The sequence below is a fragment of the Lynx canadensis genome, chromosome C1, assembly GCF_007474595.2.
Source record: "Lynx canadensis isolate LIC74 chromosome C1, mLynCan4.pri.v2, whole genome shotgun sequence".
NCBI lineage: Eukaryota > Metazoa > Chordata > Mammalia > Carnivora > Felidae > Lynx > Lynx canadensis.
Genome location: NC_044310.1, coordinates 154,933,740 through 154,952,661, shown reverse-complemented (window position 1 = coordinate 154,952,661; position 18,922 = coordinate 154,933,740). Strand labels below are relative to the sequence as shown.

The following is an 18,922-nucleotide window of genomic DNA, read 5'->3' as shown; positions in this document are numbered from 1 at the left end:
AAACTAAATACAGATGAAAAGTAAATAGTTTTTTTTTTCCATTAAATTGTCACTTTTTTATTTTAGAAGCTGGGAAGTATTAAAATCAAATTTATTTTTACATGTTAGAATTTATTTTTTAAAGTTATAATCTATAAACCTTTATTTTTTAATATGAAATTTATTGTCTAAGATCAAATTTTTAAATAAAGATGGTTAGATAGCATGGAAAATAAGTCTTGCACATAGTAATCACTTAATGTTAATTCAACATAATAATTCTGTGAACACATTACTTCTTGTAGTTGAAACCAAAAATCCGTTTTTTATTTTTTGTAATGTGCCATATCTTGCTAGCAAACACCTATCTCTTTGTTTCCACTTAGGCCTCTTATGTAAGGAGCTGAAGGGGAAATAAAATATACAGGATGAAAAGATGGCAACGTTGCCTCCCCCAGGACCTCAGAGTTTTGTCTACTTCACAAGACAGTCTCTTGCCCTCATTGAACAACGTATTGCTGAAGGAAAAACAAAGGAACCCAAAGAGGAAAAGAAAGATGATGATGAAGAAGGCCCAAGGCCAAGCAGTGACCTGGAAGCTGGCAAACAGCTGCCCTTCATCTACGGGGACATCCCACCAGGCATGGTGTCAGAGCCCCTGGAGGACCTCGACCCCTACTATGCAGACAAAAAGGTGAGTTTATTGGGACTTCAGTAGTGCAGTCTCTGCACTACCCTGTTGGCTTCTTTTGTACAGAGAGATACTTCAAAGTTTTTTAAATGTTTATTTATTTTTGAGAGAGAGACAGAGACAGAGCCTGAGCCAGGGAGGGTCAGAGAGAGAGGGAGACACAGAATCTGAAGCAGGCTCCCTGCTCTGAGCTGTCAGCACAGAACCTGATGTGGGGCTCGAACTCATGAACTGCGAGGTCATGACTTGAGCCAAAGTCAGACACTTGACTGGCTGAGCCACCCAGACATCCCTGTACAGAGAGATATTTTAAATTGAGAGTAAGTGGAATTTAGTGAAAAACCAGATAATGACAAAAATGTTCAGTTACATATGTATGTGGGATATTCAGAATTTGTACTCTTAATTTTTCATCCAAACTGGTTCTGTCACTGACACATTATTTTGATATCCTTAATCTTTTAAAATATTCAGTACCATGTTCTGCCTTTTGGGACATGACATAGATGCATACCTGTAGGAACGGAATTATTGTCAGTTGAGAACTAAGACCTCGGGGTATGTCCAGAATGCGTTCGCATGCAGGTGCCAGCTGAATTTATGGGGATATGTAAGATCATTCAACTAATAATGGGAGTTTAGACTTCTGCTTCATTTAGGGTGTTGAAAAACGGGGTCTGAGATAGAGAAGTGGGACATAAATCAGAAAATGTTTCTATTGTTCAAAAAAAGAAGGGCAGTGGGGCTCCTGGGTGGCTCAGTCAGTTAAGAGTCCGACTTCAGCTCAGGTCATGATCTCATGGTTTGTGGGTTCGAGTCCCGCGTCGGGCTCTGTGCTGACAGCTCAGAGCCTGCAACCTCCTTCGGATTCTGTGTCTCCCTCTCTCTCTGCCCCTCCCCCACTCACACTCTGTCTCTCGCTCCTTCAAAAATAAATAAACATTAAAAAAAATTAATAAAATTTAAAAAAAAAGAAGGGGAGGGAGTATCTCACAAAATTACTCAGAAAGTTGAGGATAAAGAAAGGCGATTGGAATGAACAAAGAGGGTGAGCTGGTAAGCTTTTTGCAAGCAGTTTGTGTTCAGGGGTGGGAAGGAAAGCAAGAAGGTGGTGGAGAGCAAATAAAAAGAGGAAGTGGAGAGCAGTACATTCATGCTGAAAAATCTGAAAAATTTTCTGCCAGAAAGGCAGAATTTATTGAGGCTCCAAATAAATTGAAAACTTTTTTAATATAGGATAGAAATAGCACCTTGAAAGTAAAAAAAAATAGTAATAATCCTCAGAGAGAAAAATACAGAAGGTTGGAATCATGTAGCTAGTTGCAGATGTTAATAGACAAGGTACAAGCTAAGGCCAGATTGTATTTGCATTAGAAAAGTGGAGAGAAGGGGCGCCTGGGTGGCTCAGTCCATTAAGTGTCCAACTCTTGATTTCATCACCTCTGGTCCTGATCTCACAGTTCATGAGTTCAAGCCCCGCATCAGGCTCTGTGCTGACAACATGGAGTCTACTTGGGATTCTCTCTCTCCCTCTCTCCCTGCCCCTCCCTTGCTTGCATGTGGGTTCTCTCTCGCTCTCTCTCTCTCTAAATAACCAAATGAACTTAAAAAAAAAAAAAGATGGAGACAAGTCTTACTGAGACTTGAGGGGCAAATAGAGGTTGGATTTAAGAGTCCTGATACATTGAAGTAAATGCAGGCACATCAGAGGAAATGCGTGTTACATGATGCCAATATTTTCCACACCACAGGAATGGAAATTGTCCTCTGAAAGTCAAATGTTGAGAGTAACAGAACTGAGAAGGTGTTTTCCCTTTAGGGAAATGGGAGAGAGTTTGAAACACCTGCTGTAAAGGTTATTCTGTTGAGAAAGTGAGAAGTACAGCTTTCCTGACACAGTAGTGGACACAATCAGGTTGAAGTTAAAGTTGACTAAAGGAAACTCTAAAGGATTAGATTGGCAGTTCTGTAACTCTCCAACATTGCTTTGCCATATAGCACCTGTAGACTTTGAAAGGTCAAGAAAGACAAAATAAAGCCCATTTTAAAAAATAGTTTAAGATATAAATGAAAGGGAATATTTCCTGATAAGACATCTAGCAAATAAAGTAAAATAGAGAACATATTTGAGATAACCTGAGAAATATAAAATATGATGAGGTTACATTTTGATAGTAGAAACCCATCTGCCTCAGTGGTAGTTACTATGAACAGCAGTACCTAACACTTGCTTCACATCACAACAGGCTGGCAGCACAGCATTAAAAACCAGAATACCTGAGAAGCCCTTGAAATACTATATAGCATTCTAATTAATCAATCAGTATTCTGACACAGCAAGGAAGAATGCTAATATAGATTAAGGATTGCTGTGTCAGGCACTAGACTTTTTATATAAATTAGCATACATATTTATCATAACCTGGTGAGATAGGAAGAAATACCCTGTTTTTATTTATTTTTTTAAGTTTATTTATTTACTTTGAGTGAGAGAGAGGGAGGGAGAGAGAGTGTGAGCTGGGGAGGGGCAGAGAGAGAGAGGGAGAGGGAGAATCTCAAGTAGGCTCTGTGCTGATGTGGGGATTGATCTTATGAACTGTGAGATCATGACTTGGGCAGAAATCAGGTCGGAGGCTTAACTAACTGAGCCACCCAGGTGCACTTACCCCACCCCTCTTTTTTTTTTCTTTTTTTTTTGGTAATATCCTATTTTTATTTTATTTTATTATTTTTAAATTTATTTATTTATGTATTTATTTATTTATTTATTTATTTATTTATTTATTTATATAATTTTCATCAAAATTAGTTAGCATATGGTACAACAGTGATTTCAGGAGTAGATTCCTTAAGCCCCTTCCCCATTTAGCCCATCCCCCCTCCCACAACCCCTCCAGCAAACCTCTGTTTGTTCTCCATTTTTAAGAGTCTCTTATGTTTTGTCTCCCTCCCTGTTTTTCTTATTTTTGCTTCCCTTTCCTTATGTTTATCTGTTTTGTCTCTTAAAGTCCTCTTTTGAGTGAAGTCATATGATATTTGTCTTTCTCTGACTAATTTCACTTAGCATAATAGCCTCTAGTTCCATCTATGTAGTTGCAAATGGCAAGATTTCATTCTTTTTGATTGCTGAGTACTACTCCACTGTGTGTGTGTGTGTGTGTGTGTGTGTGTGTGCGTGTGTATACCACATCATATATATATATATATATATATATATATATATATATACCACATCTTCTTTATCCATTCATCCATCGATGGACATTTGGGCTCTTTCCGTACTTTGGCTATTGTTGATAGTGCTGCTATAAACATTGGGGTGCATGTGTCCCTTCGAAACAGCATACCTGTATCCCTTGGATAAATGCCTCGTAGTGCAATGCTGGGTCACAGGGTACTTCTATTTTTAATTTTTTGAGGAACATCCATACTGTTTTCCAGAGTGGCTGCACCAGTTTGCATTCCCACCAGCGGTGCAATAGAGATCCTCTTTCTCTGCATCCTCGCCAGCATCTATTGTTGCCTGGGTTGTTAAAGTTAGCCATTCTGACAGGTGTGAGGTGTGTAATACCCTATTTTTAGATGAGTCAAAGGGCTTGGGGAAATTAAGCAATGTGCAAAATGTTACCCCCCAGTAAGTTGTAGATTTTTAAAATTCAATTTGGTTTGTCCCCCTACTGAGATATTCTATTATACCACATCTCTTAATATAGTCTAGTTTCTGTTGTATAGCAACCACTATGGTAACAACTTCACAAAAGCAAATTAAATAATGATGAGTAAATAAGACAGGCAAAATAGAAAGTACTTTCTCATTTTACTTATTACTTCATCCTGAAAAATTCCTGGCTCAGAATGGATACCTACTAAATTTCCCATTTCCAAAGGGGGTCTGGATGTTACTTAACCAGCCACCTCTTAAGGAGGAAAGGAATCTTTCCGGAATAATCCCCAAGGCATAGACATACACTAATACTGCCTTAAAGTAATTTGGGAGGTATGGGAAAATGTTTGCATTTGAATGGAGGATTATAGGCCTATTAACTAATGGAATGATGTTGGCTGTGATAGACTAATTTAATAGAGAACATTTAGGATGGGACTCCATCTCTTTGCCTTGGCCCCAATTCCTTTCAAATAATATAACACCAGCCACATCAAAAGCCTAACCCACATTTGCATCAGTATAGTTGAGTTGAACTAGGTCAGACAAAGCAATCTATTTTTCATGGTTCTCTATTCTTGACGTGGTTACAAAGATCTAAAGGGATAACCAAGTCTTCTTATTTTCTTTTGGTTTGGAGCTTTAGATTATCAATTTTTTTTGTGTCTAGCTTTTCAAACATTTCTTGATAAAAGTAGTTTTGACTTTTGCTTGTAAACTTAGAGTTGCTTGCAACTTTGTGGATTGATTCCTCCATGTTTGAAGTTATGCCCACTAAGAGACAAAAATTTTATTTCTGCTACATTATAATTATTACTAGTATTAAAAATCTTAATGACCCCTGGGGGTCAAATCTTAATGACCGCCTGGGTGGCCCAGTCGGTTAAATGTCCGACTTCAGCACAGGTCATGATCTCACGGTACATGAGTTTGAGCCCTGCATCAGGATCTCTGCTGTCAGCACAGAGAGCTCACTTCAGATCCTGTGTTCCCCTCTCTCTCTGCCCCTCCCTGCTCACATACTTTCTCTCTCTTAAAAATAAACATTTAAAAAATATATCTTCACTCTTAAAAACTGAGAATAAACTGAGGGTTGATGGGGGGTGGGAAGGAGGGGAAAGTGGGTGATGGCATTGAGGAGGCACCTGTTGGGGTGAGCACTGGGTGTTGTATGGAAACCAATTTGACAATAAATTTCGTATTAAAAGGAGGAAAGAAAGAAAGAAAGAAAGAAAGAAAGAAAGAAAGAAAGAAAGAAAGAATAAAAAATATATCTTAATGACCCCTAATTTGACTTTGGCCCAGACTTTAATTTGTATTTGAGTGTAAATCAATGCTTTGTTAAAACAAAGAACACTTGATAAATTAATGATAGAAGTTAGGGCTTCATTTTTTATGTGATGAATGTATAAGTGCTTTTTAATAGTGTTATGCAGTGCTTTTATTATAAGTGAAACTTTGTGTCTTTAAGAAAGAATAAATTACTAATTACCCTGTGCTATGGGTATTAAGAGGACAGGTACAATGGCCTACTGTGCTTTATATGTTACCTATAATTTAAGCAGCTGCTACCAATATTGACTAAGAATTTACAATGTGCCAGAAACTTAAAAGCTTTAAGTTAAATCTTAAATCTTGATACACTGTGCTTTTTAGAAGGCACTAAGTGCTGGCTCTCAAGTTGTTAAATGGTGGATCTGGTATTTAGAATCACATCTGTCCAAACCAAACATATGCTCTTTGGGTACCATATTTGTCTAATTTTATGTTCAACAAACTCTTAAATAAATGGGCAAAATTAAAAGAATTTATTCAGACTTTGATATCTATGCATTTCATAGTAGGATTTTGGAATTTACTAAAGGGACCTATACTGACCCCCCACATTTCATAGGCTTACCTATTTTTCCTGCCTATAACTAATTCCTGTGTGTGTGTAAACCCAGATATTCCTAGAGAAATTCTTGAAGTGAATAAACATTGGGAATTTAAATTTAAAAATAGCAAATGAATTGTTTTTTGTAAACATGTCAAGCACAAGGTAACTTGATCTGGCCAAATCTAGACAGTAATATGATTTTCACATTAGCTCAACTGATGTCTGATTCAGGAAGTCTCCCTGATAATTCTCACCTGTGTGTGACCATGTCTCTTTCATACTGTCACACTCCTCCATTTGTATTTCTCTGTATTATACCTGTCACATCTTGCCTTGTATTTGAGTTACTGTGTATGCATCACTTTTCTAGGAAGTTTCTTGAATGCAAGACTCATGTCTCATTTATGTTCAAATGCCTTTCATCACCTCATATGCCATAGTTGTTCACTACACAATTGCAGAGTATAATGAATGAATTCTAAAAAGCACAGTGTATCAAGAGTTAAGAAAACAGTGGTTGTACTCAAAGGCTATATATTAATTTTAAAGCTAATTTTAAGGTAAAAGTGAATTTTATGTTAAATTGTATTTAGTCATAACCGGTGTAGTGAAAGTGACTAGGAATATAAAAAGACATCTGAAAGTAACAGATTCTGGTTCACTTTCTTGAGAACACTGCCACATACAATTAAAAAGCAAAATACTTGAGGGGCGCCTGGGTGGCTCAGATGGTTAAGTGTCCGACTTCGGCTCAGGTCATGATCTCACGGTGCGTGAGTTCAAGCCCCGCTTGGGGCTCTGTGCTGACAGCTCAGAGCCTGGAGCCTGCTTCAGATTCTGTGTCTCCCTCTCTCTGACCCTCCCCCGTTCATGCTCTATCTCTCTCTGTCTCAAAAATAGACATTAAAAAAAATTAAAAAAAAAAAGCAAGATACTTGAACTTAGGTCCCCAATTTGGTGAAAAATATTTATTACCAGAAGCCCATTCATGAACTTATATAAAATTCAGATTAAACAACAGAAGACCAAGTCAATGTCTTCTAAATAACACAGGTAATTTGCCTATCAAACTATAGGAGAATAAGACAAAAAGTTAAAATTTGGTCTTCTTGATTTCTAAGCAAATTTCTTAGATTGTGTTAATGTTTTGTTGTTGTTGCTGTTTATTTATTTGAGTTTTAAAATTTTTAACTACATACCAAAGCTGTGGAGAATGTCACTTGTGTAATGATTACATAACACATTTCAAGAATATTTGGCTCATTTGTATTATTATTTTTTAAATTACTGTGGGTAGTAGCAAGCAAGTCCTTTAATTTGTGATCTTTTCTTTTAGCTATTATTTATATTACATCTAAAACAAGAAAATTGAACTGGGTAATAGGATTTTCTAACTCTAATATTCCTTAAATATATGAGAATATGTTTTTGAAATGACTCATATTTTAGAACACTTACTATTAGCCATGACAATAACCAACAAGTACTAAAATTCTCAAGGTGTTATGGCAAAAATCAGGGATAGCTAGTTTCTATTTTGTTTGCTTAAAATACACTGATGTGAAAGAAGGAAATTATATTCTAAATTAATTCCAGTGGCCACAACTTACTGTTACTGATTTGGGTGTTAAAAGGATATGAAAAAGAGAAGACATTGTATTTGAGGAGTTCTAGGCAACCCATGCTCATAAATGGCTCACTTCTTAATTTACTAAGAAGAAATAGAAGGAGTTCATTGGCCAATGTGATCTAAAGAGTTCAATTAATGTCAGTGGTACCACGTTGCTTGAGTCTGATGGCAGTGTTTCTTTAATGTGAGACTACCACAGGCAGAGGTAAATTGCTGGTATAAATGTGTGAGGGTGAAATTTCAGATTCTCAATTTCATGTTGTTTTCATTTTCGCCTGCAGACTTTCATCGTGTTGAACAAAGGGAAAGCAATCTTCCGTTTCAATGCCACACCTGCTTTGTACATGCTGTCTCCTTTCAGTCCCCTAAGAAGAATATCAATTAAGATTTTAGTACACTCATATCCTTTTTAAATTGTTTACTGTTAATGGTGCTTTAAAATGTAAACTTTGCTATTTTATTCAAATGTGGATTTTAGTTCTTGTGTACCAGAAAAGACTGATTTTAGTGTACTGATTTCAGTATAATTTGGTGTAAGTCTCTGAGAAAATTGGGAGAATGGCAATGTTAGCATTTTAGGATAAATTACTTTATATATTACTCCCTTGTTCAAAGAGATAAAAAAGTTATAAAAATCATTTAGAATTATTTTCTAGGACAAAGTTGTTAGCATTTTAACAAGTGCCATTATCAAATATTAAAAGTTCCCACTGTGGTCTTTTATCAAATTCCTTGATTCTAAGCTACTTTATTCAGCATGCTCATCATGTGCACTATTCTGACGAACTGCATATTTATGACCATGAGTAACCCTCCAGACTGGACCAAGAATGTAGAGTAAGTGGGTATAAATACATTTTAATATGGTTTCACTGTTATTTTAATCCTCTCCTTTCCCGCCAGGAAGTTACCACAGCTCTAAAAATTGTGATGTTTATCTTCCCATATTATATGGTTGTTTTTCTTTCAATTATTTTTTCCTCCTCTGTGGTATTAACCAGTTAGCAGTGGAATAGAATAATTGTTACAGTCTTTTCTAGAAGAATGAATTTATCAGATGTCCTGCCTTGTTCTTAGACATGTTATATATTTCTTATCCTTGGGTATATTTCTGATAGGAGTAATGTAGGACTTTTCCAGGCAGATCTAATACCTGTGTTCTCAGTCATTTTGAATACCTCTACTTTCTCTAAGAGTATCTAATATGGACATTTTGAGATTTTTCTGGAAATACCTTTATTGTAGTTTATTCTAATACTTCAAGTGGATCCATAAACCAACAGCCACACTCTGATAGATGGCTTTCTTGGGTTGATCAGAAAAAAATAAAGATTTATATTGGTTCTATTCTTCTCATATTTAATATGCCATTGGGTTATTTGTCTAGGTACACTTTTACTGGAATATATACTTTTGAATCACTTGTAAAAATCCTTGCAAGAGGCTTCTGTGTAGGAGAATTCACTTTCCTTCGTGACCCATGGAACTGGCTTGATTTTGTCGTCATTGTTTTTGCGTAAGTACATTTAGTTTTTTTGAAAGGGCAAACTCATGAAAATGACAGAGAGCACAGTATTCCAGTGAAAGTAAGCCTTTGGGGTCTGACTTTTCCTGCAGGTAATGGTTGCATTTAAAGGATACTGAATGAAAGGTAGTCATTCATTTGATAGGCAAATGATTAATTTTTGAGAAAGAGCATTTCCCATTCAAAAGTGTATGACATCATTAAGATTGATCATCTTCATGCTCAGCACTTGGGTGGATAGTATATGCAGTGCAAGTGAGTTCATACTTTGAAAACTGATAAAACCTATAAGAATCACAGAAAAATCTCAAGCCTTAATTGTAAAGTACTGTGCTCTTTTTATTAACCTATACTATGAAACTATTATGCTATATTAAAATACAGAAGTAAAATTTTTATAAGGGCTGTCACTGCATACTAACCCTAACTTTAGTGCATTGTGTATATATTATGTATGCCGTCACAGTTTATTTTTAAGAGGAAAATATTACATTAAAATATAATTTTAATTTATTTATACTGCTGCTCTTTCCCCAAATATATTTGCCAGAAACAGTCAGTTGTTTTTGTTTTTGTTTTTTTTTTTTGAGTCTCCAAACCTAGATACAATGTTTTTCCCTCTATCATCTTGAATTTTAAAACTAATGCGGGTTCACTGAAGGAATTTAGATAATGCAGAAGGGTCTTAAGATTTCTAGTTTCCCATTCCCTCGCCCCCACCCCCACCTCCTTGTCTATCAGGCTCCCTTCTTTTATGGTCACCTGACTGCTGTAGGTGCACCCGCCACCTGCTGACAAGAGTCAGCGTTGACATCAAGTCAAAAGAAGGCTGCCTTTTCTCAGGGCTCTCATTTTTTATTGAGATATAATTTATATGCCATAAAATTTACCCTTTTAAAGTATAAAATTCAGTGTTGCTTTTTTAGTATGTTCACAACATTGTACAACTGTCACTGATTTCTAATTCCAGAATATTTCCATCACCCCCAGAAGAAATCATTTCTATTCCCTTCTCCCCCTAGTCCTTGGAAACTAGGAAACTACTCATCTGTTTTTTGAGTCTATGGATTTGCCTATTCTAGACATTTCATATGAATGGAATTGTACAATTTGTGGCCTTTTGTGTCTGGCTTCTTTCAGTTAGCCTACAGTTTTCAAAATTTGCTGCTAACGTTTTATAGGATATTAAATATCTATATTACCATAATGTTGAGGTCTAATGATTGAAGCATTTGATTGTTTATTTAGATATTTAAAGTATTTGAAGCCATTTTAATAATATATTTGTATTTTACTCACATAAAAGGGATTGAATCAAATCTAATCAAATTGAATCAGTTGTGTTAGGGGAAAAAAAAAAGACTTGCAGAACAATCCATTTAAATAAGCATTTCCAAATGTAGGCAATACCTTGACTTAAAGGCACGGGTAAGTATCATAGATTCTATCTAAATTCTGAATAACTCTGATTTAATTCTACAGGTATTTAACAGAATTTGTAAACCTAGGCAATGTTTCAGCTCTTCGAACTTTCAGAGTGTTGAGAGCTTTGAAAACTATTTCTGTAATTCCAGGTAAGGAGTGATTGGTGTGGAGCGTTAGGCCACTCATAACTCCAACTATTTGGGAGTTGTTCTTTGTTTGTTTGTGTGTGTGTTGTCACTGTGTTGTGTGTGAACTCCCTATTACAGATATGTGACAGAGTTTGTGGACCTGGGCAATGTCTCAGCGCTGAGAACATTCAGAGTTCTCCGAGCACTGAAAACAATTTCAGTCATTCCAGGTGAGAGTGGGGTTAAACACCGGGGCTGACTTTGATCTTTTGGAGCCAAGACAAGAATGACTTTCTCTTACACAGTTCTAATTAAATTTGATTTCTTATGTTTTTCACAATCATTATTAAAAGTCAGCCTTTGAGTTTAATCAATTGCATGGATCTTAGAGGATGAAGATGGCCATTTGGCTCACATCTCAACTTGAAATTTTCCCTCCTGAATAACAGCTCATTTTCCATTTTGTTTAGCCAGGAATGAAAATTTCAATTTGTTCTGATTGCTTTTCATACAGTTAGGAAAAGAGATTTTAAATATCAGCATGGGGGTATTGCATGACATGTTTTTTAGCTTTCCACAACAAACCATTTCTTAACTGAATATTAGCAACGTGTCACTATATGCTGCAATTCAGCCCCTTTCTTTTAATGTCATTATAGAGAGATGGTTTGTTTGACAAGCATTTACTAAATTAGCACTTTGAAAAATTATTTTTACAGGTGAATATGGATATGGCTTGAGCAACCAAATTATTCATTTTGACAATGTGGTTACTCTTTGGGCTATTTTACAATTTTTATCATTTGCTGTGATATATAAAAGCAAAATATATATAAACAGTAAATCTACCCTTTTGAGCTACTAGGCTTTTTTTGAACTAGGCTCTTTAAGGTCCTTGATTTGATGTAATGCATGAATTTCTAGAAAAGCTCGTGTTTTGTTTTTATTTCTCATCCAGAGGCTTTATTTTATTATGAACACTTTTCTCCCCCCTGCATTCAGGCCTGAAGACCATTGTGGGAGCTCTGATCCAGTCTGTGAAGAAGCTCTCTGATGTCATGATCCTGACCGTGTTCTGTCTGAGCGTGTTTGCACTGATTGGGCTGCAGCTGTTCATGGGCAACCTGAAGCATAAATGTCTGCGGGATCCGCTGGAAAATAATGAAACATTAGCAAGCATCCTGGATACCCTTGAAGAAGAAGACTATAAAAGTAAGATTGTCCCTGCAGTTGTTAAGAGGTTGAAATAAGATTGTTCTCTTTCAGCCTGGGCGGCTCAGTCGGTGAAGCGTCTGACTTCAGCTGAGGTCATGATCTCAAAGTTTAGTTCATCAGAACTAGTTCTGTACAAACCATATGAGTTGGTCTGTGCACACAGTCTCAAAGTCTGCTTAATTCATGAGTATATTTTAGAATATTTTACAAAAAAGCCCAACTGCATGTTTTCTGAACAGTTGTCCTCTAACACAGCTCCTCTTGCTGGAGCTATTGATGAATTTGGGTGAGAATGAGACCAAGCAAGTTTGTGCTTTCTGTCTAATACCTGCAGTGTGTATGTCTGATATTGCCCATATGAACCCATAAACCTTACTGGATAATTGGATCCAGAGGTGGGGGGTTTGGGGAGGAAATCAAGACACCTTCCAAGTGTATGTAGCTTTGACAGAATGAGATCAGAGAGTAAAGGTCAAGATTCTCCTTGGATTATGAAGAGTACATATCATTTTTTTTCTTTACTAAATGTGTATTCTCCCACTCACTGGGGAAGATAAAAGCAAATAAAACCTAGCTAATATAGTAAAAGGATGTAAATAAAGAAAACAGAAAAAATTATTGAAGCCTATAATGAAAAAAAATGAAGGTTTTGAAGTAAAATATTTAATGTATAATTCTTTACTACCAATGTTTGGTGAGGAATTTAGCATGTTTTCCCTTCCTTTTTATTTTTACTTATTTTTTCAGTTTCTGATTTTGATTAATATGATCTTAAATGTTATTTTCAATTTCCAAAGAATATCTAAGTTATATACCATAAAAGTAACATATCTTATGGATAATTGTTGACATTTACAATTAACAATCAGTTTACAACACTTACTTAAACTTAACTGTTTTTTCCTCGGATCACTGCCAGTTCTTTTATTTTGAATCGTGGTCCTATTTTTGAGTTTGTAATCTGAATGACTTTTTTAACCTCTGGCATTACTTCAAGCAATATTTTTCAAAATGAGTAGGAAGAGCCTTGAATTTTGCAGTGTATCTTCATATTGCATTTATTACAAATGAGTGAAATAACATCTTAGTGAACAATGGAATTTTATAGCAAAACCTTCTCCCCTAATTCTATACATTATTCTTTATTTTCTTCTGAAATAGAGTTTTAGGGAGAAAATGTTTGTGTCCGGTCTGAATTCGGTTTCCTCACTTGTTCTCTGTGTCGTAGAAGCCAGGTCTCACTGCAGTATTTATTTGGATATTTATGTAACAGCATGTGTTTATTAAGTGCCCCCTAAGCTAAGCATTGTGCAACTTTCTGGCACAGAAATAAGCTCTCCTTTCACAGAGCTTATATTCTAGTGGGAATGAAAAACTAAAGGAAGGCAACAGACAAATAAAAAATATTGCACGTTATAATAAAAGCAATGCAAAGCAAATAAATCTCAGGGGCTGAGATACCAACTAAATGAGAAGACCTTTCTGAGGAGATGGCATTTAAGTTACCAAAGTGAAGATCTAAAGGACAATGAGAAGCCATAAAATAGTGTAAGTTTTGGTGAGAGTGTGTGTATGGGAGCTACTACTTGAGTTAGAAAGAATAGCATGTAGGAAGGTCCTGAAACAAGAAAGAGTATTATGTGTTTAAAGAATTGAAGAGCATCAGTATGGTTAGATTTTAGCAAAATGGGGATAGAATAGCAACAGATAGAGTGAGAGAAAAAGGCAGGGGTCAAAGCATGAAGGATGTTTTAGCCCATTGGAAAGGAGTTTGGTTTCATTTTAAATGCAGTGGTTTCAATCATTTTGTTTGCCATCTGGAGTACTGATTAGGCAAACGGGAGGTGGTAGTCTAGAATAAGGAAAACCATTTAGGATATTTCTGTCATTATGAAAGAGAAGATTGTGGCTCCATCTAGAGTGGTGGTGGACAGTGAAGAGAAAAGGGTTATGTCAAGATAAAATCTATAGAACTTGCTGATGGATTAGAGAAGAGAAGAGGGCTTGAGGATATCTTCTAGGCTTGTGGCTACAGTAACTTTTGATGGGTGACAATGGGAAATGAAGGAAGTGTAGGCAGGATTGTAGATGCAAGTTGTTACTAACCAGTTAAAGTTGAGATGACACTGATACATGCAAGTGTAGAAAAAAGTAGACAATAGGGATTTAAGCATGGAGATCAGAGGAACCTCCTGCTTTGGAGATAAATACACTTTGAAATAATCAGCAAACAGAAAGGATACATACATGCATACACACATCCTTCTGAAAAACTCTGATGTTTATAAGCAGGTTAAGAAAGGGCAACTGGATTTTTCATGCAAATTTGGTGAACTCCAAAACCCTAATGTCTGGAAAGCAGGCAGAGAAGAAGACCCAGACAGGACACAGAGAAGGAGCAGCCAATAAAGTAAGAAGAAAACAAAGATGTGAACAGTGAAGCCAAGAGAAGAAAGTTTGAGGAGAAGGGAGTACTTGTGTTGAATGATGCTGCAAGATCAAGGATTAAGAATGATGGAGATAAAAGAATATGCATTAGCTTGAACAACATAGAAACTGTCAGAGACTTTCATGAGAAAATTTTAGTGGAGTGGTAAGAGCAGAAGGTTGGACTTAAGGTGGTGAGAGGGGTAAATAAAATGTCAGAAAGAAGAGATGACAATATGTGTGGACAGTTCTCCCAAGAAATTTGGCTGTAATGGAAAGCAGAATAATGGAGGAGATGTCTGGTACTTTTTCAATGGCATATTTTGATAGGGATGCTCTTCTAGAGGTAGAAATGAGTGAGTAGTAAAATATAGATGAATAATTCAGGAGAGAAGGGGAGAAGTCAAGTTCTGGAGAAAGTGAAAGAGCAAAGAGAAGAGATATCTCTACCACTGAAGCAAGAGGAAAGGTGGAGGGGCAGGCTGCAGACTTATCAGAAGAGGATTAAGTCAAACTCAGTAGCTTTCATTTCCTCAGAAAGGTGTGAAATGGGACCATTGGCTGGGAATGCAAATGAGAAAGAGGAAATTCTACAGAAGTTTTGAAGAGAATGCACTATATGGTCATCCTAAGGAATGGGACATGGAGTCTATTTTGAGTTGCAATTTGATACCAGAGATCATTTACTTAAAATGCAATCATTCACTTGGGTGTGAGAGTTTCCCCAATAACATTCAGCCACTTGGGCAAGTATGCAGAAGGTAGACATTAGAGTATGAGTTGGGGTAAGGTTCCGCCAGGTTAGTGTGATAGACTGATAGAAATACTTAGAAGTTGAGGAAATTGTAAGAGAATGATGTAATGAGTGTCTGTGGATTCAAAACTGGACAAGGAAAGAAGTGAACCCAAGAGTTGGTTGACAGGTTTTGAGAAAGTGGTGAGGTAAATGAATTGGAATTCTTGAAGAGATAAAAGAATTGCCATGGTAACGGCAGCCTACATAGAAAGCCTGAACATATTCTGAAAGTGTTTTCTGGGTCCTACAGCGAAGCCCCTTTGGAGGCGCTTTGAAAATTTCTTATCAAATAAAGAAGGCCATGTTTCAAACATACAATCTATAGATTTCCTTTGATGCCAAGCATTGTCTACTTTCATGCTCCTCAATCTTCCTTCTTGCTGCTACAGGTGAAGGAAAGGTTCGTGTGCACAGTTGGAAGCCAAATTTTCAGTAGCTATTGTACGTGAATGTTGGGATAAAGAAACCTCTATTTTCTGAATGTTTGACATTTCATAGAAAAGTTCCTGGAAAAGCCACAGTGTTGGTCTGCACTTCTACCAGGGCTTTTCCTGTCTTCATCTATGGTGCTTTCCTTGTGGGGACTTCCCAGAGTTCAGTCTCCCAGAAGGCAGTGTGTCAATTGCAGGCAATTTGCCTCTACCTGATCCCCAGCACTAGCTTTCTCAGAGTTAACTTACTATTGCCTCTTGGTTGAGGAAAAAACTTGAATCCAAAAGCCCAAGTCACACACGGTTGCTACAAGCTGTCTTTCTGAACCAGGTTGGATAAAACTAATCATAGAATGTTTAGGTCACCAGTATGTTTTATCATTCTGTACCAATCTGCTTTTGACTGAATATTCCAGATTTTAGGTGTGTGAATTTTGCAACTTTCTATTTCCTTTTATCCCCATGTGACTTTTACTGTGAGGTTGAGGCTTATCTATTACTATCCACAATCTTTGTTATTGTACTGCATTATATTTAACAACTTTATTGAGATAGTTCACATACCATAAAAATCCCCCTTTTTGAAGTATACAGTTCAGTGTTTCATAGTATATTCACAGAGTTGTGCAAACACCAGCACTAATTTTAGAATAATTTTATCTCCCTCAAAAGTAACCCTGTACTCAGAGTACCTGAGTGGCTCAGTCAGTTAAGTGTCCAACTCTTGATTTCGGCTCAGGTCATGATCTCATGGTTTGTGGAATCAAAGCCTGCATTGGGCTCTGTGCTGACAGTCCAGAGTCTGCTTGGGATTCTCTCTCTCCCTCTCTCTCTGCCCCTCCCCTGCTCCTGCTGTCTCTCTCTCAAAATAAATAAACATTAAAAAAAAAGAGAGAGAGAAGAAACCCTGTACTCACTGGCGATCACTGTCCATTCCCTCGTCCCGCAAACCCCTGACAATCACTAATCTACTTTCTGTCTCTATGGATTTACCTATTCTGAGCGTTTTATATACATGAAATCATACAACATGTGGCCTTTGTGTCTGGCTTCTTTCACTTAGCATGTTTTCAGGTTTCATCCCTGTGGCAGTAATTCATTTCTTTTTATTGCTAAATAATACTCCCTTGTATATATATACTACATTTTGTTTAAGCATTCATTAATTGATGAATGTCTTTCTTGTATCCACTTTGGGGGTATTGTGAATAATGCTGCTATGAATATTCATGTGTAAGTTTTACTGTGGACGTATGTTTTTATTTCTCTCTGCATTACGTTTTCCCTTTACGTGTTAACCTTAAATTCTCTTGAGGCTAATTATTCCAATAATGTAATGTCTGTTTTTGTGTAGGGATTATTTTAAAGTGTTCTGTAAGGCCAACGTGAACTACTGCCATTGCTTTACCTTTCATCATTCTTGTACTGACATTCTTGTACTGACTTCATCATTCTGTTCGCCCTGCCCTGGGACAGGCAACTCTAGAGCCTGTTCTTTTTCTTTTTTTAAAAACTTTATTCTGAGAGAGAGAAGGAGAGACAGTGAGCACAAGCAGGGGAGGGGCAGAGAGAGAGGGAGATAGAGAATCCCACGCAGGCTCCATGCCGTCAGCTCAGTGCCTGATGTGGGGCTCAAACCCACAAACCCTGAGATCATGACCTGACCCAAAACCAAGCATAGGCCACTTAACCAACTGAACCACCCACTAGATCCCATTCTTATAAAAACTCCTCAGTGATTGGTAAACGTGAGCCAGCGTTACTTTAAAGGATAGTTCTAAAGTAATCCTTCCATAGTCAAAATGTCTTGGAAGCTTATGTACAAAAAACTCCATCTTAATCTTCTCCATCCTCATTCTGCCATGCCCACCCTACCTGAACCACAAGAGTTTTTTCAAAAAAGTTGTTCATGTACATTCTCCCCTAAATTTTCACTTCAAACTAAGAGGCATTATTGTTTTTTGTGTGTCTTCTAAAATTTTTATTTTCTACATAAGACAAAGCAATGTGGAAGTCAGTCGATTAATCTTAACTGGAATTGTGTAATAGTTTAATAATGATCGCTGCTGTTCTTTGAGCAACTGTGTGGATAGAATGTGAGGACCACTGTATTAAACACTTTACATGCAATATGCTATGTATGCTATTCAATATCTCTACAAAGCAGGCATAGTGGCTAACCATTAAAGTGGTAAGATAGTTCACCTACATAGGAAGGGGTAGAAGCAACATTCAAATCCAAGTATGTCTAACTTCGAAGGCTTTCTTCCACTATCACTCCAGAAGCCTCCTAACAATTACATCTTTATTCCTTTGATTGGAGCCAAATAGGAAGCTGACCCTTATTAAAAAGAATAGATATTTTTTAATTCTTCATACCTTTACTGTGCATGGCTGGATTGCTTCCTGTCTTAAGAATAAGCTTTGATAGGGGTGCTTTGAGTGGCTCAGTCAGTTAAGCGTCCAACTTAGGCTCAGGTCATGATCTCACAGTCCGTGAGTTCAAGCCCCGCATCGGGCTCTGCGCTGACAGCTCAGAGCCTGGAGCCTGATTCTATGCCACCCCCACCCCCCTTCTCTCTCTACCCCTCCCCCACTCACACTCTATCTTGCTCTTCTCTCGAAAATAAATAAATGTGAAAAAAATTTTAAAAAAGAATAAGCTTTGACAGTAAATGAAGAAAGAGATTATAACATCCCTTATGCCTGAAAATGGACACAAAACATACCATGAGGGGGAAATGTGCATTCAGTTCACTGCCATATCCTCAATATCTGGAAATTAGTAAGTCCTGCATAATTGTTAAGTGGTGAATAAATGAGAGACTTTCAAAAGACAGGTTGTGTCCATTTATAGTATTGCCTTGCTGACTCCACCACTTCTGGAATACTTTGGGGCTCAGTTGGGGGCTCCCTTCCTTCTCTTTTCTTCCCTTCTCTCTTCCAGCTACACTTTCTCTTTGGGTTAACTCCTCAGCTCCCATGGCTTTGAAAACTATCTACCTGATGATGACTCCTATCACATTCTTGTGTCCTCTCTCCCACCACACACTCCATCAGCAAATCCTGTCCACTCTGTTTTCACCCCTTTCTCTCCATATCCACAGCTGCCCTTTGAATTTTAGCCACATC

The 18,922-nt window shown here is 37.0% G+C and overlaps 1 protein-coding gene across 6 annotated transcripts in view; it reads left to right on the top strand.

The window, feature by feature from the left end:
• Positions 1-392: 392 nt before the first annotated feature.
• SCN9A (sodium voltage-gated channel alpha subunit 9) overlaps positions 393-18,922 on the top strand; it is a 101,054-nt gene continuing 82,524 nt past the window's right edge. For 3 of the 6 annotated variants that reach the window (XM_032594431.1, XM_032594429.1, XM_032594427.1), the window contains exons 1-7: positions 393-673; positions 8,125-8,243; positions 8,591-8,680; positions 9,231-9,359; positions 11,060-11,151; positions 11,924-12,133; positions 14,213-14,230. In XM_032594431.1, the coding sequence (XP_032450322.1) occupies positions 416-673; positions 8,125-8,243; positions 8,591-8,680; positions 9,231-9,359; positions 11,060-11,151; positions 11,924-12,133; positions 14,213-14,230 (916 nt within the window). In that variant the 5' untranslated portion in view covers positions 393-415. Of the gene's footprint in view, positions 674-8,124; positions 8,244-8,590; positions 8,681-9,230; positions 9,360-10,850; positions 10,943-11,059; positions 11,152-11,923; positions 12,134-14,212; positions 14,231-18,922 lie in introns of all 6 variants that reach the window. The other 3 variants (XM_032594428.1, XM_032594426.1, XM_032594430.1) reach the window with 2 other exon arrangements.